This window comes from Littorina saxatilis, linkage group LG13 (genome assembly GCF_037325665.1).
Source record: "Littorina saxatilis isolate snail1 linkage group LG13, US_GU_Lsax_2.0, whole genome shotgun sequence".
Classification (NCBI taxonomy): Eukaryota; Metazoa; Mollusca; class Gastropoda; order Littorinimorpha; family Littorinidae; genus Littorina; species Littorina saxatilis.
The window spans coordinates 24,552,738-24,579,905 of NC_090257.1; the positions used below are offsets into that span (position 1 = coordinate 24,552,738).

The 27,168-nt window shown below is 41.4% G+C and overlaps 2 protein-coding genes across 2 annotated transcripts in view; one reads left to right on the forward strand and one right to left on the reverse strand.

Annotated features, from left to right (window-relative positions):
• The window catches only part of LOC138945347 (uncharacterized), a 546,160-nt gene that overhangs the window by 168,748 nt on the left and 350,244 nt on the right, over nt 1-27,168 (forward strand). The window lies entirely within an intron of this gene.
• Nucleotides 6,159-27,168, reverse strand: part of LOC138945340 (mucin-22-like) — a 29,472-nt gene continuing 8,462 nt past the window's right edge. Inside the window, exons 2-7 of the mRNA XM_070316767.1 lie at nt 19,901-20,321; nt 18,455-18,478; nt 17,823-17,923; nt 15,953-16,014; nt 15,332-15,546; nt 6,159-11,155 (exon numbers count right to left, since the gene is read on the reverse strand). Of these exons, the coding sequence (XP_070172868.1) occupies nt 9,030-11,155; nt 15,332-15,546; nt 15,953-16,014; nt 17,823-17,923; nt 18,455-18,478; nt 19,901-20,321 (2,949 nt within the window). The 3' untranslated portion in view covers nt 6,159-9,029. The remainder of the gene's footprint in view (nt 11,156-15,331; nt 15,547-15,952; nt 16,015-17,822; nt 17,924-18,454; nt 18,479-19,900; nt 20,322-27,168) is intronic.

Genomic DNA, 27,168 nt, shown 5'->3' on the forward strand with positions numbered 1-27,168 from the left:
AATCCTTCACATTTTACGTCACCGTAACCACTTTCCGTTGTTGTTATTCTGTTTAGCGTTACTGTCGAGACGTAGGTGCTGAAGCTGACAGTGTTGTCAATCCATCTGAACATGCGCCTGTAGTACTGCGGCATGCCGAGTTCATAACCTATCAACCCGATGGCAATCTTTTCACGCCGTGGTAAAGTCTGACTGTGAAGTAACTCTGAAAACGCTTCCCACTCTTCTCTCGTCTTCATCATGCCGATCTGGGCGTTTCTCTGCTGGCACAATGTGTTAAGGGTTTTGCCCTTACCGTAGGTAGGAAAGGAAGTTCTACTCTTGTGGATTACCATGTAGCACTTATCGTTAACGGCCACAGAGCCGTTACAGGCAGGACTGCTGAAGGGACAGTGACCCCCTTCGTCCTCCCCTCCCTCACACTCCTGTTTCATGTTGCAGTGCACGTGCTGCTTGAAGCTGGCGTAGTAAGGCACCGAGCAGTTGAACAGTCCGCTCTGCAGTACTTTGGGAGTTTCGCTGAACGGCTGAATTGTATAGTGAAATTTAAAGCCAGTTGCCTGCTTGCTTTGGTCAGTTTTAAAGCGGATTTCTAAAGAGCTGTCGTAGATACTTATAGGTATATCGTGCTTGCGAAAACATGTATCATTTTGAATCCCGCTCTTAATGTGTACAAATATAAGCTCATCTACACAAGATACAGTAAAACTCAGAACAAAGTTGAGACGTTCCAAAGAGATCATGATTGTATGATTTTCGGGCAATTCTATTTTGTGTGAAGCCGCCATCAACGGAGGATGGTGTCGCATGCCATCATAACCTGGCCAGGTAACGTATCCCGAAACTGCTGTTGTCTTAACCACGTGTAGTTTTGTGCGGAGGTTCTCTCGTGTTGCCTTAAACCTCACCCGAAACTGACTTATGTTGGAGAAGTATTCTCCTGCGCTCTCCAGCCTAAAATGCACAAAATTGAACAGGGGAATGTAAGCTGCAGAACTCGTTCCATAACCACATCCAATACTGTCCTCCAAGAAAAATGGAAATTCGTAAGCCACTGTTATCTTTTGAGAGGAAGTGCATGGGTCTTCAAGAGAGTCGAACTCTACAAACATGAAATAGCCGTCGGGTACCGATATTTTCCACTGACACACTATTTTCGTTGTCTTGACCGTTTTGAAATGCAGACCTAGTACTTCCCCATGCATGGCAGAAAACTTGACGAAGTCGTCGTCTTCCCCAGAGCAGGTATCAGCAAAGAGATGGAAAGTCTGAAACGAAGAATCGGATAGTGTTGTTAGTTCTGCCAAAGAATGTTGAAAGAAAGGACCAGGAGCTGACATCAATGTGACATTTCTGTTGCTTGTGCTGTTGGCCTTGTAGAAAGTGAGCGAATAATGCCTGTCTCTTCCTGTTGTGGTTGGGATTATTTCTTCAAAAATGCCAGAGCCTGCAGGATTACTCTTGTTCAACATGTGAAGAGTACTAGGCTTTTGATATTGGTAGCTTGCGTTATCCAGATTCATGGATGTCTTTTCAACCCGAACCGTGCTTTGTTTTACATGTGTGTAACTTACACTATCAAGAACCATGGATGACTTTTCAATTGGAACGGTATTTGGATGTTGATGCCTGTAGCTTGAATCATCCGGGTCCCTAAATGGATTTTCAAACTGAAGGGTACTTGGGTTTAGATGTTGGTAGCTTACATTATTCAAATCCATAGACGACGTTTCAAATTGGCTGCGTGAAATTTTGAAGCCTTGAGAAGGAGCGTGTGCCACCGACATTATAAAGGTCACGTGAACAGCAAAGCTGACACACAATCCTTTCCAATGAGTGTCACAAGACATTTTAGCCTGATGTTGTACAAACAGAGTCTACAGGCTGTATCTACCGGATAAGTATCAGTTTGGCGGGATGTGATCGTGTTTCAGCTGTGGCGTTGCTCTGCTGTTGACTCTGGTGGCACTTTGACCACTTCGCGGGATGTGATCGTGTTTCAGCAGTGGCGTTGCTCTGCTGTTGACTCTGGTGGCAGTTTGACCACTTCGCGGGATGTGATCGTGTTTCAGCAGTGGCGTTGCTCTGCTGTTGACTCTGGTGGCACTTTGACCACTTCTGTCAGAACAACACAGTATTCCAGAAGGTTTAGTTCATATTTGCGCTCGTTGTGTCATTTTCAAAATACAGAACACTCCACACAGAACAACACAGTGTCCCAGAAGGTTTATGTGTGTGCTCTTTGTGTCTTTTTCAAAATACAGAACACGTACTACAAACAGAACAACACATTATTGCAGATAGTAAATGTAGTTATTTTAGTTACCATTAGATGCGGCGGTGATATCCACATTTATCAGTCACAATGTCGAGAAAAGAAGAATCATATCAGATCGAGGCGAAAGGACAGTCATGGCGTCAGTCTTAATGGTTTACAAAGGAATACTTTAGTGGATTTTCTTCAAAGTGTTCAGACTGTGAGGGCCCCAAAGGGTTTAAAATCGTGATCGTGATTGGTGTTTTTTGACCTTTCTGTGATCGTGATTGCCGAAATTTCCATTTCTGTGATCGTGATGGGACTTTGCCCGTGATCCGTGATGACACAAAAATCAAGTCTCGTGAGTCGTGATCGTCATTTGTTTTCGTGATCGTGATGGGCATTATTGCAAAGCATTTTATTTTCAACGTACATTTTTCACAGCTGTATCACTCTATGATCCTCTATTTGTCAAGGTGTTTGTGATCGTGAAAACAAAAATCAAGGTAACTGTGATCGTGAAAGCTAAAATTTCCCTTCCCGTGATCGTGATGATACCCCCCCTTTGGGGCCCTCACTGTCACTGGGGTGTTCTACTCGTTATTTCTGCGAACGTTACAAGACAGCATCTCCGCTCAGTAAACGCCATAGAAAGCTGACCAGATTTTATTTGTTTTCCCAAACCAAGCGTCTGCAAGCAAGGCAGATGTTTCAATGTTAACACTTCACGACTAGGGTATTTAACTCTGTAGCAAGAAAGACGCCATTAACTCGCAGTAGAGCACCAAATTATGGCAGAATTTCGAGATGTGTACACTTTGACTCTGTTCTGAAACTGGCAGTAGAGCACCAAGTTATGTCAGAATTTCGAGATGTGTACACTTTGACTCTGTTCTGAAACTCACAGCAGGGCACCAAATTATGGCAGAATTTTGAGATGTGTACACTTTGACTCTGTTCTGAAACTGGCAGTAGAGCACCAAATGATGGCAGAATTTCGAGATGTATGTGCACAGTTGTGTTCACATGAGAACTTTGTTTCGAAGATCCTTGTAAAAGGTCGGTTGAAATATTGTTTCTGTCTCTGTTCAAAAGCTCAAATTCGAACACCATGTCTCTGTTTTGGAGCTTTTATGCAAATGTGTGTTTACTGTAACATACCTTTTAGAATTAGTAGTCTTTGAACAGAACATTATGTGATTAATAATTGCCTGTTGTCGATGCAAATGTTTTCGAAGCGGGATTTGATATCCTGAGATGCAGGGTGATCTGGAAGGTTTATCCAAATGAGATGTTTTACATAGTGCTATGTATAATGTCCTTCTGTTGTAACCGCACCTTCTGTGTGCGTGTGTGTGTGTGTGCGTGTGTGTGTGAGTGTGTGTGTGTGTGTGTGTGTGTGTGTGTTTCTGTGTGTGTTTCTGTGTGAGCTATACTGCTATTAAGAGACGGTTGCAATGCAAACACATACATCATTATACTTAATTACTTCTGTACAATTCACTATTGAAAAATAATATAGTTACACAACGACAAACCATTAAACCTCCATGTGTGTGTGTGTGTGTGTGTGTGTGTGTGTGTGTGTGTGTGTGTGTGTGTGTGTGTGTGTGTGTGTGTGTGTGTGTGTGTGTGTGTGTGCGTGCGTGTTAACATACATTTAATTTCAATGTGATTACTATGATTTATCACAAAGCTTACTTTTCAGACTTGATACGATGGAAATAAATCCAAGAATGCATTAATTTGAGCGTTTATCAAGATTACAATTTCTGGTGGTATTTACACCTCAATGGCATAATTATGTCAAAGTGATTAATAATTGTCATGGCAGTATGTTACATGTTCATTTTTGTGTTGGTCTGTGAGCCTATTTTATATGTAACTGAGATGAGTGAAAGTATTGATCATAATGATTCACCTTCACGCCGTGATAGTATGAAAGTGAGCGTGTTACTTTATATTTTACCTTCTATATATGTTTAGCCAATCAATCTTTGCGTAATTCCAGAAGATAACTCAAGAAAGTTGAATTGTTCCGTACATCATTCAGGCGAGATTTCAGATTTGTATTCCTCACTTGCTGTGAGTGTGAGCAGGGAACTCTGTGAAGTTGAATTGTTCTGTAAGCTTACATCATTCAGGCGAGATTTCAGATTATTTTGTATTCCTCACTTGCTGTGAGTGTGAGCAGGAAACTCTGTGAAGTTGAATTGTTCTGTGCATGTGCACTGAGTTGCACTAAAAGGTACAGGCGAGATTTGACAGTTTACATTCGCCGCTTTGTTGTATTACGATATATCTCTTGCGGGAAAATGTCTGTATTAAGTTGAATGTGAAACATACAGCCTTCACTTCTACATTCGTGTTTTCTGTAGAGGAATTTAAGTTTGAAGTGTTCCGTATATTATCTATGCATTTATTTGCGCTTGAAACATACAAGCGAGTTTTCTCTTTTTCACTTGCCGCTTAGTGTATTAGTACGAGAAACCTCTAATGATTTGAAGTGTTCCTTATATTATACGCATTCAATCGGGCGTAAAGCATACAACTTTAATCACTTTAACATTTGCAACTTCGCAGGTTTTTCGAAGTGGACTTTCAGTCTGAAGTGTTCCGTATTTCATCTAACTATTCATCATCACGTGGAACAAGTTTTCATTTTACATTACTTTTCCGCTAGGCGTGGTGGGAGAAAACGTTAACTAAATGGTATTTGAAGTAATCCGTATGTTCTGTATGCATTCAGTTACGCAAGAAGCATAATGGCGAGTGCTAATGTTGATATTTGACACTTCTCGTCTAAGGAGACAAGTCTTAGAAGTCGGACAGTTTTGTACATCATGAATGCATTCACTGACTCAGGAAACTTAAAGGCAAAAAGTGAGAATGCTTACTGTCCTACAGGCTAAATATTTTGCCTCTTAAGGACATAATATGGGTTATATGATAATTTTAGTTTTTACGCCCTCACGGCTTTTGGTGAGATACACAAGTGTATGCGTGTGTATCTGGTATCAGCCATCTGCATTTATGGTAGAATGACCGAGGTCTTTTACGTGCCATTGTGGTGACACGGGGGTGTGATATGGCTTCCGTCTCTGGGTCTTCACATAAAGTTGACCCGTGTCCGGCCCGGCCCGAATTCGAACCTGCGATCTTCCGATCACAAGTCCAGTGCTCTACCAACTGAGATACCGGGCCCCTACAGTTTCTACTTTTATACACACCACTTTAGGGGTGGGACATAGCTACCGTCGCTCTTGGTTGTTCCCGCTGGTCTGACACAGATGTGTGACCTCGCTGAGGCTGCATGGACATTTTGACATCTGCAGTGCGGCAATGTTGCGCATTTGTATTTACAACCCTTTGGTGACAAGATTGAGAAAATTCGGTTGTGTTTCCACTGTTTTCTTGACTGCTTTATTCTGGAAAGTGGTTGAGATGTTGTACTTAGAATCACGTTTGTGCCAACAACAACACACAACTTAGTTTGTGTCTTTGGTTTTTGCTTGTTTGCTGGTTAATACTTTGCTTGTTATAATGTTTTGCTGTCTTTGTTTTTGCTTGTTTGCTGGTTAATACTTTGCTTGTTATAATGTTTTGCTGTCTTTGTTTTTGCTTGTTTGCTGGTTAAAACTTTGCTTGTTATAATGTTTTGCTGTCTTTGTTTTTGCTTGTTTGCTGGTTAAAACTTTGCTTGTTAATGTTTTGCTGTCTTTGTTTTTGCTTATTTGCTTTTTGCTTTTAGAACCCATTTTCAAAAACAAATGTTGGTGACAATTCCCAAGAACAAATTGTAACAGTACCAACTATTTACAATGAAAGGCGCAAATTGTTCGTCTTTCTTACAACTTTGAACTCATATTTTGTGAGAATAAACACAGCGACATTGCACAAATACATTTCTGACGACTTTATTTTCCAGGGTTGTTTATATCACTGTTTATACGTCATGAAGATGGGTCCTGTTCAGACAACGAACGTAACGATCTTTCCAAATTACAATTCATACTTGGTACATTTATTCATCACAAATAATAAATACAATGTTAACACAGATCTTGTAGTAGAGTAACTATCAAATGAGTTTGACATGATAAACACATGTTTTTGCTTTTTTTAATTTGATTGATTCTTGTTTTTTTTATTCTGTACAACTCTGAACACCGGACTGGTGGCCATTTATGTAGCACACAAAAATCAACATCAAACATTATTTTAAACATCAAACAAATAATTTAAAATATGTCCTTCGTCACGTACTTCACGCTACAAATGTCGTGTTACTCAAATGACACACCTTTGGAACATATTCGAATACAAAAACAACAACACGATCGCGTGCGTATACACACACATTTGAAGATCTACTTCAAAGAACATGAAAGAACCGGAAATGCTTGTTTCGACTTTCGTGGTTGACGCTATGATCATTATGATATACTTGTTTAAATGTTATTGCAACAAAATGATAACGTAATCACGCAAAATTACAATATAGCTTAAACAAATGTCACCCTTGTCCTTAACTTCAACTTGAAAGTCAGATTTAAATGGGCTGAGGTGAACTGCATAAGAGAAAATATCGATTGATAGTTTGAACTAAAAATGTTTGTAATGCTGCAATCGTACGTATGTCTGCAGTGTGACATTCATATTGACATACATTCTCAAAAATCATCATATAACTTAACATGAATAACAATCTCTTATAAATGATATATGCAGATGTGACTGAGCTCCTCTAAGCACTTAATCAATAGAAAAACTCTGTTAAAATCATTTTGTTCAGAAATGGAGCAGATATTTTAATGATAATAATAATGAACACATATCAATCGCCCCGTTTGCATCAGAGCCCACGGCAATGTACAAAACATGGGGTTATACACTTATACAAACGTATACTATGATTGAAAGAAAAATGAAAATAAAAACCTGAACACAATCATATCCGAGTAAACATAGACACAAACAGAAATAAAACCCTTAGTTTTTTTCACATGGAAAGGGAGTTTTGAAGCGCACGCACACATTGGTACACTGAGAAAAAATATCATAAAAAAATCAGAATATTCTGAACACTGTATACACACGTGCTCATTTGTGACTGAAACTCCGACCTGACAAAGTTGCCGTAAAAGATGACGAGAAATCTTCCTTTCTTTATTCTTGTCGTGGCTATTTTCAGAGTTTTGATGTTGTTGCGTTAAATACGCTGCGGGCTTTACCGTAGTGTTAAACGCGACAACGCTCTCATTTTCGACAGTTATTGAAAAATAACTAATAAGGTACAATAATAATTATACGTATTAAAAAATACACTACACGTTGAAGTTATAACAGTTAGTAAAAGAATCTAACAAGGGGATCTTTGACTCTTGACACAGAAAAACATATTGCCACAAATGTGGGGAGGGGGAAGGTGTGTGTGGGGGGGGGGGGTGTGTGTAGTGTGGTGGTTTCTGAGGTCACAGTGGTGACCTGTTTCGGATATGTCCCAGAGATAGGGTAACTGGCTCAAAGAAAATATCCAGCCGTGTGGACGCTATGGAAACATAATTACAAAAAATAGATCGTGGTACAAAGAGGATTCACAGACTATTCCGTGTATGATCGAAACATAATTTTGAGGACAACTTTTGCAGAATTTAAGCTTGATAGTGAAGAGAAAGAGAAAGCTTCATTCTATGGAATACTTTTGCGGAGAAGAGCATGCTCGTTTGTGAGATCAAGAAAACGCATGTTGTGTTGTAGATCTATTTATACTAAATATTAAATAATTAGTGGGAAAATGAACTCACCAAAATAAGTGCGACTTTGTTGGTGCCCCAACTAAAAATGTCATGCCAGTGTCACTGCATCTGGCACACTTTCCAGATCAAAGATTTGTTTTACAGGGGTCATGTGAGTGCCGCTCATCCGAAGATATCCTCCATATCAAACCAACAAAAACGCAAGAAACCAATTAAAAAATAGACAGAAATTCAGAAAAAGCCAAACTCGGAAATTATAACATACCGGAAGAGAGTGGTTATTTTTGTATAGCTATCTTGCCTTTTTCTTGTATCAGGCCATCCGAATTGATACAGGTATTAACCGTATTCATAGTCAAAAACGAGTGTCTTGTGTGTCAATTAATACGTCATTAAGGTGGGTCCTGATTGAACAACGAACGTAACGATCGTTTCCACATACGTTTCATTTGTTTGCATTTATTCAGATTGTGCAGGAATAGTTTTTTTTTAACCAGTCATAGGTTTGTAGACATTCAGTCAAAAGTAAGCCCGTGAATTTGCGTTGATATAAAAAAAAAAAAAAAAGATTGTCACAAGTACTTACGATGACCTCATCGAGCAGTTGCTGATTAATGTAATGAAATGACGAACTGGTACATTATAAACCTAGTTGATGTCATTACACGGCTTGTAAAGATGGATTTGAGTTAGAAGAAACACATAACTCGATTCTAAAGATGCTGACAGTTCATAAGAGCTAAGCTCGACAATGCAATGAATCCGATTTCACCCGAGCGGGCCTCTTGATGATACCTTGCACACACTTGTATTTTACTTGGCACCGGTCTGTACAATTGACGTTCGTTTTTATTGACTAAGCCCCATATATTTACCATGAGCCACGTACCACATTCATTTGTTCATAGTACCATCGATATAACGATTAGGGAGTGGTACTAGAAGTGGCTGTATCAGATGTTGTTGCACTAGCAGTGGTTGTATCAGATGTTGTTGCACTAGGAGTGGTTGTATCATGTTGTTGCACTAGCAGTGGTTGTATCAGATGTTGTTGCACTTGGAGTGGTTGTATCAGATGTTGTTGCACTAGGAGTGGTTGTATCAGATGTTGTTGCACTAGGAGTGGTTGTATCAGATGTTGTTGCACTGGGAGTGGTTGTATCAGATGTTGTTGCACTAGGAGTGGTTGTAACAGATGTTGTTGCACTAGCAGTGGTTGTATCAGATGTTATTGCACTGGGAGTGGTTGTATCAGATGTTGTTGCACTGGGAGTGGTTGTATCAGACGTTGTTGCACTGGGAGTGGTTGTATCAGATGTTGTTGCACTGGGAGTGGTTGTATCAGATGTTGTTGTACTAGGAGTGGTTGTATCAGATGTTGTTGCACTGGGAGTGGTTGTATCAGATGTTGCACTAGGAGTGGTTGTATCAGATGTTGTTGCACTAGGAGTGGTTGTATCAGATGTTGTTGCACTGGGAGTGGTTGTATCAGATGCTGTTGCACTGGGAGTGGTTGTATCAGATGTTGTTGCACTGGGAGTGGTTGTATCAGATGTTGCACTGGGATTGGTTGTATCAGATGTTGTTGCACTAGGAGTGGTTGTGTCAGATGTTGTTGCACTAGGAGTGGTTGTATCAGATGTTGTTGCACTAGGAGTGGTTGTATCAGATGTTGCACTAGGAGTGGTTGTATCAGATGTTGTTGCACTAGGAGTGGTTGTATCAGATGTTGTTGCACTGGGAGTGGTTGTATCAGATGTTGTTGCACTAGCAGTGGTTGTATCAGATGTTGTTGCACTGGGATTGGTTGTATCAGATGTTGTTGCACTAGGAGTGGTTGTGTCAGATGTTGTTGCACTAGGAGTGGTTGTATCAGATGTTGTTGCACTAGGAGTGGTTGTATCAGATGTTGCACTAGGAGTGGTTGTATCAGATGTTGTTGCACTAGGAGTGGTTGTATCAGATGTTGTTGCACTGGGAGTGGTTGTATCAGATGTTGTTGCACTAGCAGTGGTTGTATCAGATGTTGTTGCACTGGGAGTGGTTGTATCAGATGTTGTTGCACCGGGAGTGGTTGTATCAGATGTTGTTGCACTAGGAGTGGTTGTATCAGATGTTGTTGCACCGGGAGTGGTTGTATCAGATGTTGTTGCACTAGGAGTGGTTGTATCAGATGTTGTTGCACTGGGAGTGGTTGTATCAGATGTTGTTGCATCGGGAGTGGTTGTATCAGATGTTGTTGCACTAGGAGTGGTTGTATCAGATGTTGTTGCGCTGGGAGTGGTTGTATCAGATGTTGTTGCACTAGGAGTGGTTGTATCAGATGTTGTTGCACTGGGAGTGGTTGTATCAGATGTTGCACTGGGAGTGGTTGTATCAGATGTTGTTGCACTAGGAGTGGTTGTATCAGATGTTGTTGCACTAGGAGTGGTTATATCAGATGTTGTTGCACTAGGAGTGGTTGTATCAGATGTTGCACTAGGAGTGGTTGTATCAGATGTTGTTGCACTAGGAGTGGTTGTATCAGATGTTGTTGCACTGGGAGTAGTTGTATCAGATGTTGTTGCACTGGGAGTGGTTGTATCAGATGTTGTTGCACTAGGAGTGGTTGTATCAGATGTTGTTGCACTGGGAGTGGTTGTATCAGATGTTGTTGCACTAGCAGTGGTTGTATCAGATGTTGCACTGGGAGTGGTTGTATCAGATGTTGTTGCACTAGGAGTGGTTGTATCAGATGTTGTTGCACTGGGAGTGGTTGTATCAGATGTTGTTGCATCGGGAGTGGTTGTATCAGATGTTGTTGCACTGGGAGTGGTTGTATCAGATGTTGTTGCACTAGGAGTGTTTGTATCAGATGTTGTTGCACTAGGAGTGGTTGTATCAGATGTAGTTGCACTGGGAGTGGTTGTATCAGATGTTGTTGCACTAGGAGTGGTTGTATCAGATGTTGTTGCACTGGGAGTGGTTGTATCAGATGTTGTTGCACTGGGAGTGGTTGATGCAGGTGTTGTACCGGATGTGTCTGTTGTAACGACTGTGGCTGTACCCGCTGTTGATGTTGCAGCTGTTGTTTCACTTGTGGCTGTGCCGGTTGTGGATGTCGTGGCTTCAGTTGTCGATGACGTAAAGGAAGGCGCCACTGCAAATGACATGAACACTTTTAAACTTTAAATCTGACTAGCGTTTGAACTACACGTCATTACTTTGACACATTCGGTTCTGGTCCCAGCGATCGCCAGGCAATGCCGCGCGAGTAACACCCTTAATCGTACTAGTACCTTAACCTTCCCCTGAATAGAGTTTGTTTGTTTGTTTGCTTAACGCCCAGCCGACCACGAAGGGCCATATCAGGGCGCCCTGAATAGAGCCAGGTCTTCATTTTCAGCTAGGTGAACCGTGGAGTGCTCAGAAAATGTACTTGCCCTGAGAGGGAGTCGAACCTGTTTCGCCAGCGCTGCAGGCAAGGCACTGTGCCACTCTAGACTGCATCGAAAAGCCTCACATTAATTGGGTGAAGTTTACTTAGCGAAGTCTATTTCGTGAACCTGGCTGCATGACGCTTTAGCACTGAATGTTCGACAAAAGCTATTCGCGAATTCGATTTCCAAAGGACCGCCTTTTTGCAAAACTCGAAAACGGCTGACTGGTTGTGCTTATAGCGCTTAAGCACTGACACACACTTTCTTTCGTTAATAGCTTGAGGGTTTCTTGGCTGATTCGTCTAAAACTGTGTGCAATATGTATGTGTGTCCAAATTCACACCAATCGGTCAAGGCGAATTGGCCCAGAAGCTTTTGAGCTGTAAGCGAAATAACGAGCTTGAGTGCTTATACCCGCCTAGAACAGCCAGGCGTTTTTGACATTTGCTCTGAACACTGCACAGCGATTGGCTTGACACTTTCCCCACAGTTTGCCAGAATTTGATGAGTTGACACACACTGCCCTCTCTTTCTGACTCCCTCATTCCATCCCTCCCTCCATCCATCCCTCCAACCATCCCTCCCTCGCACTCTCTTTCTCTATCTATCCCCCCCCCCCCCTCTCTCTCTCTCTCTCTCTCTCTAGCACGTAAATCACGAAGCCGAATTTCACACATTCCAGGGCCAACTCCAACTCATGACTCCACGTGCGTGGCAATTGACAGTGGCAGTGACAGTATAAGAACAGAGAGTGATACAGCGGGACCTGTCTATGGAACGCCTCAACTGCCTTATGTTGATACAAAACATTATGTTGGGTCAACTTGTCATGACTTTGGGTGGTTTTGTCATGATGTTTGGTGGTTCTGTCATGATGTTGGGTGGTTTTGTCATGATGTTGGGTGGTTTTGTCATGATGTTTTGTCATTATGTTGGGTCAACTGGTCATTATGTTGGGTCAACTGGTCATGATGTTAGGTGTATTTGTCATGATGTTAGGTGGTTTTGTCATGATGTTGGGTGGTTTTGTCATGATGTTGGGTGGTTTTGTCATGATGTTGGGTGGTTTTGTCATGATGTTGGGTGCTTATGTCATTATGTTGGGTGGTCATGTCATACTGTTGGGTGGTTTTGTCATTATGTTGGGTGGTTTTGTCATTGTTTTGGGTGATTTTGTTATGATGTTGGGTGCTTATGTCATAATATTGGGTGGTTTTGTCATTATGGTGGGTCAACTTGCCATTATGTAGGGTGGTTTTGTCATTATGTTGAGTGCTTCTATTGGTTAACCCTTCTATTATTATGTTCGGTCAACTTGTCTTTCTGGTAACGCATTTTTTTCTGTGTAAACACGTCTTGTCTTGGAGTTTTGTCGTTATGTTGGGTGGTCCTGTCATTATGTTCGGTCAACTTGTCGTTATGGTAGCACATGTTTTTCTGTATAAACACGTCAGTCTTTGATTGGATAACATCAACCAATGGGATTGCGACTTACAAAATAATGCTCTTCCTGTAAAACCAACATGGCTGACGATAGTGGTATTTTGCGATCTGCGTTGTCAAGCATACTTCTGCAAGACGCCATTTTAGTAAGAACCGGAAAAGCATGATTTTGTAAGTCGCAATCTCATTGGTCGCTGTTATCCAATCAGAGACGCGTTTATACAAAAATAGATGCGCTAACAGAATGACAAGCTGACCGAACATAATGATGGAAGCGCCAAACATAATGACTCTTTGACATAACTATGCACTCAACACAACGACACGACCACCCAACATAATGACAGAACCACTCAACATATTGACACGACCACCCAACATGACAAAACCACCCAACATATTGACACGACCACCCAACACAAAGACAAAACCACCCAACACAATGACAAAACCACCCAACATAATGACACGACCACCCAACATATTGACATGACCACCAAACATAATGACATAAGCACCCAACATCATGATAAAACCACCCAACATCATGACAAAACCACCCAACATCATGACAAAACCACCTAACATCATGAGAAATACACCCAACATCATGACAAGTTCACCCAACATCATGACAAGTTGACATGACATAATGACAAAACCACCCAACATAATGACACGACCACCCAACCTAATGACAAAGCCACTCAACATAACGACAAGTTGACCAAACCTAATGACAAAGCCACTCAACATAACGACAAGTTGACCCAACATAATGACAAAGCCACTCAACATAACGACAAGTTGACCCAACATAATGACAAAGCCACCCAACATAATGACATAAACACACAACATGGTGACAAAACCACCCAACATAAAACACGTTGACCCAACATAATGTTTTGTATCAACATAAGGCAGTTGAGGCGTTCCATACCTGTCGAACATCAGCTGGCTGAAGCTGAGAGGTTTGCCTTACAAAGGGACAACAACCTCGAGGTAGTAAAATCGCTTGCTTCAGAACTGACCCTCAACCTCACGACGCGAAAGGAACTGAAGTCTATGCAAGATAAAACAAGGAACACTTTTCTGACCAGAGTGGTGTACGATGCTTCATGTAAACAGTTGATCGCAAAATCTGATGATTTCTTGTTCACCTACGACTGTACTAAAGCTGAAACACTGTACTGGGCGTTTCTGAGGGACAAAGCAGACATGATGCCGGACCAAACCAAAAGACTGGCATTCATCGAAGAGACTGGGGCGGGGATGTAGCTCAGTCGGTAGCGCGCTGGATTTGTATCCAGTTGGCCGCTGTCAGCGTGAGTTCGTCCCCACGTTCGGCGAGAGATTTATTTCTCAGAGTCAACTTTGTGTGCAGACTCTCCTCGGTGTCCGAACACCCCCGTGTGTACACGCAAGCACAAGACCAAGTGCGCACGAAAAAGATCCTGTAATCCATGTCAGAGTTCGGTGGGTTATAGAAACACGAAAATACCCAGCATGCTTCCTCCGAAAACGGCGTATGGCTGCCTAAATGGCGGGGTAAAAAAACGGTCATACACGTAAAATTCCACTCGTGCAGAAAACACGAGTGTATGTGGGAGTTTCAGCCCACGAACGCAGCAGAATCGAAGAGACCAAAGATGTGCGACGAACCTACTACCGACGCGAGATAGACCATATGACCAAGGACTTGGTCAATCTTCTCAGGGTTTACTTTCACAGTTGAACTTTCGTGTGTGAAAGACTGTAACGGTAACATACGCGTCTGACATTGGAAATACCATGTCAGTCAAATAAGGTTGTACGTGTACGCGATCGATCTCGATGAGTATTGTATAATGCCAAAGCCGACCACACCCCTGATACCCCCCTACCCCCCTTGGTCATGGGCAAATTGCCTTACCAGTAAACCATTTGAGAGTCTTGAGTCTCTCTCTCTCTCTCTCTCTCTCTCTCTCTCTCTCTCTCTCTCTCTCTCTCTCTCTCTCTCTCTCTCTCTCTCTCTCTCTCACGCAGGCAGAGAAACACACACACACACACACACACACACACACACACACACACACACACACACATACACACACACACATACACACGCAAACACACACACACACACACACACAAACACACACACACACACAAACACACGCACGCATACACACACACACACACTATCTCTATCTCTCCCCTCTCTCTGCCTCCCCTCTCTCTCTCCCTCCCTCCCTCTATCTCTCTCTCTCCCTCCCTCCCTCTATCTCCCTCTCTCTCCCTCTCTCTCTCTCTCTCTCTCTCTCTCTCTCTCTCTCTCTCTCTCTCTCTCTCTCTCTCTCTCATAAATGTGTCTGTTTCTGTCTGTCGATCGGTCGGTCTATTTGTCTCTGTCTCTGATTCTGTCCCTCCCTCCCTCTCCAACCATTTCTCTCTCTCTTTATTTCACCTACCAGTATGATCCGGTTTGAAGTCCTCCACCTTGACCTCTAGCTTCACTTCCGTCACGTTGATGCTACTTGTGATTATCACCATGCCTTGAACGCTTATCTGCCCTTCATTTTCTCCTCCAGACTGGGAGATTAGAAAAGTCTTCATTTTGTCTGTGGACGGACTTTCTTGGATCTCAGTGAAGAAGAGTTGGAAGTAGACGATGATGGAGCCATTGCTGAAAAAGCATGATTATGTTAATTATGCTACTTAATACAACATTAACATAATGTTAAAACTACCAAAATATTGTAATAAAACAATCAACTCATGGTGTGTGGTTTTTTTTTACATACAAATATGTGTCAGTTTAGAAAATGTCAACAGAAAATTAATATATATATGTGTGTGTGTGTGTGTGTGTGTGTGTGTGTGTGTGTGTGTGTGTGTGTGTATGTGTGCGTGCGTGCGTGCGTGCGTGCGTGTGTGTGTGTGCGTGTGTGTGGTTTGTGTATAGAAAAACAGAAACATAATCTTGACAAGATTTAAAACAAAAAGATATATAATCTACCTATCCACATGATAATAACGCTAAGTATCACTGTACCGCTTGGAACAAAACATTGAGCACTGAATTTGCTTACGCCAGCTTATTGACAGTGCATCCTTTGTATTGTCCATCATACTTCTTCATAGGAACAGATATCTGAAACAAACAAGGAAACAAACATAACAAAAGGTTGAGCATACAGTTAATTAACACGGCTGTTCAAAGGGCTTCATTCCTGCTACGTACTCTAGCTGCAGGCTATTTTTAGCACTCAACCTTTCCCCACAGCAGAGATAACACAGCAGCGAGCTTAACAGTGTGCTGGCTGCAGCTGTTGGTAGCCAAACTATTCCCTCTGCTGGGCTATTTTTAACTTACACTAAAACACAAGCTAGGAACAGCCGTGTTGGTGAAACAAAACAAAATACAAGAGTCGTAAAGCAATATGAAAACATTCAGTCGACCTGTAAGATTGAAACAGACATCGCTGAATCATTCTTCACCGCGACTATTAAGTCCCAGGAAGACTAAAACCCGTACAAAGAAACAATTCAACGCTGACTTGTCTCGGCAAAAGAAGCAAAAAGTGAACTTAATTTGCATAAACAAATACACCTTACTTTTGAGCACATTTTCAATTCAAATATTACAAAGCATGATACTTTTAGATTTAGGAAAAGATAAAGAATGCAAGGAAAAACCCTTTTTCTCATGACTATGATGAATACAAATTGTGTTATAAACAAATTCACTATTTAACGTAATATCAAAGTTTTCACGTTTAATGTAATTCTATAGCCCGGGCTTGGTCAAAGACTGTATGGGGAAAAGAATTGAATTTGATTGAACAATGCGGTGGTCACAGCGTATCATTAACTTTTGTTTTACAGACCGATAATATGACGCCACCAAAGATATTTAAAGGCACAATCAGCCTCCCGTAAACCATCACAGACACTGTCAGGCTTTTACACACACTACAAACACCCTTTCATTTAAACACTCACCGCTTGAGAACATTCTAGGTGCCCTCCGTAAAGAGCGAGCTATTTTCAAAGAATTTATTTTTGCGTGGTTTATCTTAACCCTGAGCCACCGTAAACCCGTGTGATCCAGTTTCCTTTTTTTCACAATTTAGTCGTCAGTTTGTGATTTCAATGCGACTCGCTGTAAGCTTATCTGCGATAGCACGTTATTGTGTACCTCTGAATATAATACGCAACAAACGACTGCAAGCCACATGAACTAGAGCGGTGGCGGTTGACCGTTCAGAGGAACTGGCGCTATGCAGAACTGTCGTCTGCTACGAGAAAGACGTTTTGCGTGACACGTTTCCGGGCTTTTCTTTTTTTAAACTTTCAAAACTTCGAATTGTACTGATCTTGTATTGATGAAAAAAGAATTCGGTTATGATTTAAGAATGTTTGTGTAACAAGCTGTCAATGTATTATTTAGATTTTAAAAGTTAGGTCCAGCACCAAAACGAGGCGCCTGAGTGTCCGTTTGGATAGTCCACGAAAATAAATTCTTAGAAAATGTCTCACTCTCGACAGAAAGCGGCCAGGATGTTCCCGTTCGGTGAGCGTTCAAATGGAAGTATATGATTGTACTGTATGTTGCGGCTCGGGGAGCTCAGTGATGGTTTACGGGAGGCTTACTGTGCCTTAAAGGAACTACTCGAGAGAAACAAAATGCATGGCGATATGTTATGGGGACAGTGTGGATACTCGAACTCTGTCTGAAAGATTGAAGCACGCAATTACAAAATGTAGGATAAACAAAATACTGCATGGCTTGCTGTGTGATACCAGGTTTACGCTCGTTGCTTTTTTTAAATATTGAAAAACTTGCTTTCGCTTGAATTTCAAAATTTAAAAAACCTCGTTTAAAATTGGTATCACACGGCAAGCCTTGTAGTATTCTGTATGTCTCTTTCGTGTATGCAGTATAAAACAAAATCTTACGTTGGCGCAAAATGATTCAATGAAGTCTTTAGACTCTCCACTATTGGTGTCGTTGTAAGCGGGATCGAACGTTTGGTTTAGCGCTGCTGACATTTCAACAACTGAAAAATATAGAAATAAGAAATTGACTTACAAATACACATCTTGCACACTATTTGACATACAGACTCAAATTCTCTTCGCTCCGTCAGACTCCAACAAGGCTTTGGTCGGACGTAAATCCACAAAGATGACCTCGAATACTCAATCTGAAAGCTTCTCAGTGTAGAAATAATGACCGAAAAGTTTTAAATGGAATCATTTCAATACATGTATGTGATTGGTGTCGAAAGTAAATAACTCAGGTAAAAAGAATGCCAAATACAGATTTATACGAACGTATACAATATTTATATTAAACCCTAGTAAGTACCAGTGGAAAAATAATTACGATAACTAATAGGATACACACCGTTGAAAAACGCACGCACGCACGCACACGCACACACACACACACACATCCACACACACACACACACACACACACACACACACTCACACACACACATACACACACACACAGAGACAGACATTCACACACACACATGCTAGCAGGCATTCTTGTCTACATTGGCTTGCACGCACTGACTTACCGGCGTTTTTAAGCGGCTCGGAATCTGAAAAACGAAACAAAAAACACACAACATAATATGACTAGCATGGTCCCTAATGTATAATACTAGCAGCAAACGAACAGTATTTTTCCCCAATTTTACGAAATGTACTCTAGAATGCATTTTTTAACGTGTTCGTCAAGAAAAAAAGGACACAGTTATTAATTGTGACCCTCCACCACGAAATGAGTCGCATGTCACCTCGCGCGGTTCTGCGCTTGGCTTAATATAAGTCCGGGGAGTGTCCGGTAACAGTGTGAGGGTCACCTTAGTCACAGGCTTATAACTCAAACAGTTTTTGCTCTTTTCTAAAACGGTTTTCACCACTGGATAGAGCATAAAAAACTCTTTATGAAAATGTAAAAAATATGAAAATCATGCAAAGGTGACATGCGACTCATTCCGTGGTGGAGGGTCACATATTGCACCATGGCTGTTAATTGTGGACAAAACACAACGTTACATTCGCGGAACTTCGACCCATTGGTGTTTTAAGAAGACAGACAGACAAACACTTATTGTACACATATTGACAGATACGTCTATTTTGTGTATTATAGGTGTTTGTCTGTCTGTCACGGTAGATACTACAAAATATCCTCTTGCGTTTAAAGTAGGAACCTAGTTCTTTGCTACGACAGTGTGTGTTCCCCATATCCACAGTACACAATCATCAACTCTAAGCTCAATCGGCCGATAGACACTAGAGATCTAAGTACGGACACAAAGACAAACTTACAAACAAACAAACAGACAGACGGGGATTCAAAGTGTGAAAAAAAGAGAAAGCCATAAACACCAGAGATCTAAGTGCAGACAGAAAGACAAATTGACAAACAAACAAACAGACAGCGTGAATCATAAGCTTCCCCTTTAACGGGGGTGCAACAACAGAGACTGGGGGGAAACTTTCTTTCTTTATTTGGTGTTTAACGTCGTTTTCAACCACGAAGGTTATATCGCGACGGGGAAAGGGGGGAGATGGGATAGAGCCACTTGTCAATTGTTTCTTGTTCACAAAAGCACTAATCAAAAATTTGCTTCAGGGGCTTGCAACGTAGTACAATATATTACCTTACTGGGAGAATGCAAGTTTCCAGTACAAAGGACTTAACATTTCTTACATACTGCTTGACTAAAATCTTTACAAACATTGACTATATTCTATACAAGAAACACTTAACAAGGGTAAAAGGAGAAACAGAATCCGTTAGTCGCCTCTTACGACATTCTGGGGAGCATCGGGTATATTCTTCCCCCTAACCCGCGGGGGGTGACTGGGGGGAAAGAGAAAGCCACAAACAACAGTGATCTAAGTACGAACAGAAGGACAGACTGACAAACAAACGGACCGAGTGAATGATATGCTCCCCCTCTAACGTGGGTGTAACAACAGAGACTGGGGAGGAAGAGAAAGCCACAAACCAGGTCTCAGGACAGTCAGAGTGACAGCAGCGGCAATCGCTCCGATCAAGAGCAGCACAACGACGATCATAACGACGATGAAGACACGCTTGCGGGAAGATCTGGCTTTGTAGTAGTCATCCTTGCCGTTGGGCGGTCGACTGCTCGGCCTCATTGACACTCTGTTGGGCTCGTTGCGTTCAAAGTCGTCTGCTTCTGCCCCCAAGCCAAGCGCGTCTTTGTCCTCGTCTTGTCTGGAGTAATAGTGAGTGTCGGAGTGGGGGAGAGCCTTCGCGATATTTGAGCCCGGTTTGGACAAGGGTTGGTGGTCACGTGCCCCTTGGCTAAAGGCTGGCTGCCTCAAGGCTGGCTTGAAGGCTGTCTGGTATGTCGGGTTGTCGACGCCTGTCACCTCTTCGGCGTGGCGTTGATTTGGGCCGAGCTAAAAAGAGTAGTGGAACGTAACGGAACTGTTTTGGTGCGTGAATTGACTGGTACGGTCAGGTTTATAGAATAGGATTGTTCGTAAAAATGTTTTGGAATAATCATGAATTTTATTCTGCGCAGTGCCTGACTTGCAATTTTAAATCACACACTATGGCTATTTTAATTAAAGTAATTTACCAAATCTTGCGAGAGAAAGATTCGATTTATTTATATTTGCACGCTATGGCCTCTTTTCTCTCTGTTCTTCTGTCTCTGAATCTGTCTCTTTTCTCTCTGTTTCTAACTCTGTCCCTGTCTGTCTCCCTGTCTCTGTCTCTCCGTTTCTGTCTCTATCTTTCTCTCTCTCAGTCTTCCTCTCTGTCTCTGTCTCTCTCTGTCTCTCTGTGTCTCTCTGTCTGTCTGTCTGTCTGTCTGTCTCTCTCTCTCTCTCTCTCTCATTCTCTCTCTCTCTCTCTCTCTCTTTCTCTCTCTCTCTCTCTCTCTCTCTTCCTTTCTCTTTCGCTCTCTAAAAGTCGCTCTGCTCATAGGCAGGAGATGACGCATGCAGCAACTCTTTTAATCTTCTTCGCTCATGGGCTGAAACTCCCACGTTCACTCACAAATTTGCACGAGTGGGTTTTTACGTGTATGACCGTTTTTACCCCACCATTCAGGCAGCCATACGCCGCTTTCGGGGGAAGCAACTCTTTTAAGATGCCTATCGTTTCGTGTAACTGGCCGATCTTTGCAGATCTTTGAATGCATAAAATAAAGTCATTATGTCTATAAATTGAAATTACACGACCACCCCCCCCCCCCCCTCCACCAACAAAGACCACCACTCCCTCCCACCCACCCCAACCTTATTCATCCCGTCCCCACTTCCTTGGTTCTCTTTCTACTGCCCTTTGTGTTCTGTACTGTACTTTGTATTCATGTTTTATGTTCTACTGTGTTGTTTATTGTTGTTGATGTTTATGTGTAGTATTTATGTCATTATGTCAACAACAACAAAACTATTAAAGTCTTTTTTAAATAAAATAATGTATGTGGAGCACACCTCAGTGTGATTGTTTTAAGAAAGCATTTGAAATTGTAACGAACAACTTTAGTAAACAATGTAATTCCACCAACCAGCCCACCACATAGCGCACCAAACAGCCAACAAACAAACAAACAAACAAACGAACAAGAACAAGAACAACAACAACAACAACAACAACAACAACAACAAACGTAAAAACAAACAGATCGACAAAATAAGCTAATCCTATAAAGCATGCAAGTAAATAAACCAGAAACAAACAAACCAATCAGATAGACAGACAGATAGACAGACAGACAGGAAAACAGGTAAGCAAAAGAGGGGGGGAAAAACAACAGAGAAATATTCGAAAAAAGTGTTGTGCAAGCAACAAGTTTAGTCTTACTGAGGTCACATTGACACAAAGCAACACACGTAGAAACACACACATAGACAAAATAATACATCCTATGAAGTAAGATAGACAGGCAGATACACAGATACACAGAAAGGCATGCAGATAGACTGACAGATTTTTTTTTTTTTTTTGCTTAACGCTCAGCCGACCACGAAGGGCCATATCAGGGCGGTGCTGCTTTGACATTTAACGTGCGCCACACACAAGACAGAAGTCGCAGCACAGGCTTCATGTCTCACCCAGTCACATTATTCTGACACCGGACCAACCAGTCCTAGCACTAACCCAATAATGCCAGACGCCAGGCGGAGCAGCCACTAGATTGCCAATTTTAAAGTCTTAGGTATGACCCGGCCGGGGTTCGAACCCACGACCTCCCGATCACGGGGCGGACGCCTTACCACTAGGCCAACCGTGCCGGTCAGACTGACAGATAGATATAAATAAAAAGAAAACACACCAGTAACAAGGTAAGGTACCTTATTTATCAATAATTCGGCATGTAACTGCCTTCTTCGGGATGGTATGGAAAGAATGTTTGTGACAAATAGATAGTCAAACAAACAAACAAATAAGTTTTTAAAAAAAACATACCACAAGAACAAAATTACATACACAAACAATGTACCACATAAGGGCTGTGCAAGCAAACACTTTACCCTTACTAAGGTCACATTCACACAAAGCTAGTAGACACGGGCCGAAGTGGTGAACACAAAGCGCCATGTCATAAATTGCCCTGTCTAGATCACCACACGGATTGTGTTACTGCCTTAACCCGAATACGTTTGTGTGACGCACAGTTTCGATTTCTACAGCTTAAGGGTGTGTTCCCTGAAGTCAGTCTGCAAACGTTTTGTAATTGCTTAATGTCTTTAATTAAAAACTAGGGACAGGGGGGGGGGGGGGGAGGGGGAGAGAGAGAGGGAGGGGGGAGACAAATACAGGTCACGGACAGACTGACAAACAGACAGATAAACAGGATGACAGACGTAGGCACGCACGCTCACACATACGAGTCATTAATTAATGTTTAAGCCTCCATGCTGAAATGCAATTCCGAAGTCCGGTCTTCGTCGAAGATTGCTTGGCCAAAATTTCAATCCATTTGATTGAAAAATGAAGGTGTGACAGTGCCGCCTCAACTTTTACAAAAAGCCGGATATGACGTCATAAAAGACATTTATCAAAAAAAATGAAAAGAACGTCTGGGGATATGATACCCAGGAACTCTCATGTAAAATTTCATAAAGATCGGTCCAGTAGTTTACTCTGAATCGCTCTACACACACACACGCACACACACACACACACATACACCACGACCCTCGTCTCGATTCCCCCTCTATGTTAAAACATTTAGTCATAACTTGACTAAATGTAAAAAAAAAAACAAATACAAAAACAAAGAGACTGCCGACGTTCCAAAATTCAGAATACAAAAAACAAGTCGCGTCAGGCGAAAATACAACATAAATTTAGTCAAGCTGTCGAACTCAGAATGAAACTGAACGCAATGCAATTTTTCAGCAAGACCGTATACTCGTAGCATCGTAAGTCCACCGCTCGTGGCAAAGGCAGTGAAATTGACAAGAAGAGCGGGGTAGTAGTTGCGCTGAGAAGGATAGCACGCTTTTCTGTATCTCTATCTTCGTTTTAACTTTCTGAGCGTGTTTTTAATCCAAACATATCATATCTATATGTTTTTTGGAATCAGGAACCGACAAGGAATAAGACGAAAGTGTTTTTAAATTCGGATTTCGAAAATTTAATTTTAATCATAATTTTTATATTTTTAATTTTCAGAGCTTGTTTTTAATCCAAATATAACATATTTATATGTTTTTGGAATCAGAAAATGATGAAGAATAAGATGGACGTAAATTATTCCCAGGAACTCTCATGTCAAATTTCATAAAGATCGGTCCAGTAGTTTGGTCTGAATCGCTCTACACACACACGCACAGACAGACACAGACAGACACAGACAGACACACACATACACACACACACCCACGCACACACACACACACACACAAACACACACACACACACACACACACATACACCACGACCCTCGTCTCGATTCCCCCTCAATGTTAAAACATTTAGTCAAAACTTGACTAAATGCAAAAAGAAAGGTAAGTTGTTGGAACGTTGTTATTGACAAAATTACGTTACAGTCACAAACGTAATTTTGTCAATAACAACGTTCCAACAACTTACTTTTTTGGTTTTTGATTTTCAACACAAAAAAAGAAAACACACAGAAAACCCAGAAACGGAGAAGCCAGAAACGGTGAAACGGGACGCGGCGAAGAGAGTATAAGCCGAAACGCCATGCGGCAAAATGGACAAAGCAAACCGGGAAGTTAACCCGCCAAGGGTAACCGAGATACCATCAGGTGGCGTCATTTATCGCTGCCATGTTCAAGTGTCCTTGAATGTGGTCTCGCACACCCTTTTCACGTGAACCGGGTGTGGCGGGTAGGGGTAGATCCGGGTGTATGGGATCAGTGCAATCAGATTTAGCTTCGCTGTGACTAGTACTGACACTTTTATTAGTGTGTATGTGTGTGTGTGTGTGTGTGTGTGTGGTGTGTGTGTGTTGTGTGTGTGTGTGGTGTGTGTGTGTGGTGTGTATGTGTGTGTGTGAGTGTGTGTGTGCGCGTGTGTGTGTGTGTGTGTGTTTACCTGTCTGTCTGTGTGTCTGGCTGTCTGGCTGTCTGGCTGTCTGTCTGTCTGTCGGTCGGTCTCTCGGTCTGTCTCTCGGTCTGTCTGTCTGTGTCTTTGTCTGTGTCGGCACATACGTGTACATTTTCTGTCAGCTGTGCCTGCATGTGTCACCTGTGTACCTGTACGTGTGTGCATGTGTCTGTCTGTTTGTTACTATTGTTTCTTGTTCATTCTTTTTTTGTTCACCGCATTTTGCCGGTATCATCTGTGAGTAATAAGATCAACGTCACAATGGCACTATTGTCGGCTCGTGATAATAAAACTCCATGCCCAGAATGATATTGCTCTGTGTGTTCGTTGGTGTCCATGTTACTTACCTAGGCAGGGTATAAGTTCTGAGTAGAAGTAAAGAGTCAACTTTGTGTGCAGACTCTCCTCGGTGTCCGAACACCTCCGTGTGTACACGCAAGCACAAGACCAAGTGCGCACGAAAAAGATCCTGTAATCCATGTCAGAGTTCGGTGGGTTATAGAAACACGAAAATACCCAGCATGCTTCCTCCGAAAACGGCGTATGGCTGCCTAAATGGCGGGGTAAAAAACGGTCATACACGTAAAATTCCACTCGTGCAAAAAACACGAGTGTACGTAGGAGTTTCAGCCCATGAACGCAGAAGAAGAAGAAGAAGAAGAAGTAGAAGTAAAGTTAGCAGGGTTTACTTTGATGAATGATAGATGTGCGAATCTGCATGGTCATGAAAAAGACCGTTGACCTTAATCAACGGTCTTATTAGTAACAAAGTAAATAATAGACAACTTAATGAATGACTTCATTAATTAATAAATATATTAAGTCTTAACATAAATAAAGCAACGAATAAAAAAAAGTTTAAATGAAAAAATCATTAACTAATCAATTAATCAATCAATCAATCAATCAATCAATCAATCAATCAATCAATCAATAAGTACATAAATAAATACGTTACAAAATACATAGATAAATACACTTATCAATCAATCAATTACTATATAAATGATTAAAGACCGGGAACTAAGAAGAAGAAGAAGAAGAAGATTAAAGAAAGAAACACGAACATAAATACATTGGTATAAATAATATACAAATAAATACAAAAATGAGCACAGAAGTAACATAATTATAGACATAAATACAAAACTGAGCACAGAAGTAACATAATTATAGACATAAATACAAAACTGAGCACAGAAGTAACATAATTATAGACATAAATACAAAACTGAGCACAGAAGTAACATAATTATAGACATAAATACAAAACTGAGCACAGAAGTAACATAATTATAGACATAAATACAAAACTGAGCACAGAAGTAACATAATTATAGACATAAATACAAAAGTGAATAAACTGAGATACAAAAAAGTCGCAGTTATGACTTGTGTTCATCTTTTTACCAGCTTAAGTAAATGGTATTTTATTTTATGCAAGAATCTCGACATACAAATAATCATATGAACGTACACCGTTAAAACTTAAACTTCGGCTGAGAAACTTTCCTCAAATAGTTAAATCAGATCTTATGTGACTCAAGTGTCACTATCAGCACTTTCGACACCACTTAAGTTGCACAAGAGTCTACGAAACTTTTCCTTGCAAACTAAATCCCTCTATTAATGTTGCTCTCAATTCAAGCATTTAACCTCTTTGGGTTTTTTTCAGTCATTAAACATTAATGGCACAGTCCTTTCGGTGAAATCTCACCGTCTGAGATCTTGCTAGGATTTTACATGGAATACGACCATCACTCAACTTGAACTCATACAAACATTTAACATCCTGACAGCTTCCTGTACAGAGAGTTGGATATTTGTTGCGAGTTAATTTTGCAAAATGGCAGAAGTTGTTCGTTAAAACTTTAATTCATAAAAAAAATCCCGCTCTGTACTTCTTCTTCTACGTTCGTGGGCTGAAACTCCCTCGTACACTCGTGTTTTTTGCACGAGTGGAATTTTACGTGTATGACCGTTTTTACCCCGCCATTTAGGCAGCCATACGCCGCTTTCGGAGGAAGCATGCTGGGTATTTTCGTGTTTCTATAACCCATCGAACTCTGACATGGATTACAGGATCTTTTCCGTGCGCACTTGGTCTTGTGCTTGCGTGTACACACGAAGGGGGGGATAAGCCACTAGCAGGTCTGTACATAAGTTGACCTGGGAGATCGGAAAAATCTCCACACTCAACCCACCAGGCGGCCGCGGCCGGGATTTGAACCCTCGACCTTCCGATTAAGAGGCCGACGTCTTACCACCACGCCACAGCGCCCGTCACCCGCTCTGTACTGACAGCTGGAGGTTGAGTGTTGGTATGTGTCCACGCGGAGGGATGGTCTTATCCCGCGTAAACAAACCCTGGCCAGAGCTAAGAGTGTGAGTCAAATCGTTTGCACGCGAGGGATTGCACTGTGTGTTTAAAGCAAAATTAATCTTAGGCAAAAAAAAAAAATTGTCTGTTTAGGGTAACATGACCAAAAAAAGTAGGGTCGGTAGGTAGGTAAATTTTTTTTTTTTTTTTTTTTTTTTTTTGTGTAAATGCTATGTTGGCTGAACATTCACTTCTTATATTTGATGAATACATGTTTCAAAACTAACGTATAAATAAAACAGAGAGAAAGAGAGAGAAAGAAACGCCAAATGTCTCTTTTTAGCATTTTTACCTCTTTTTTTTCCTTTTTTTTTTTTTGAAATCAAAAAAAAGTT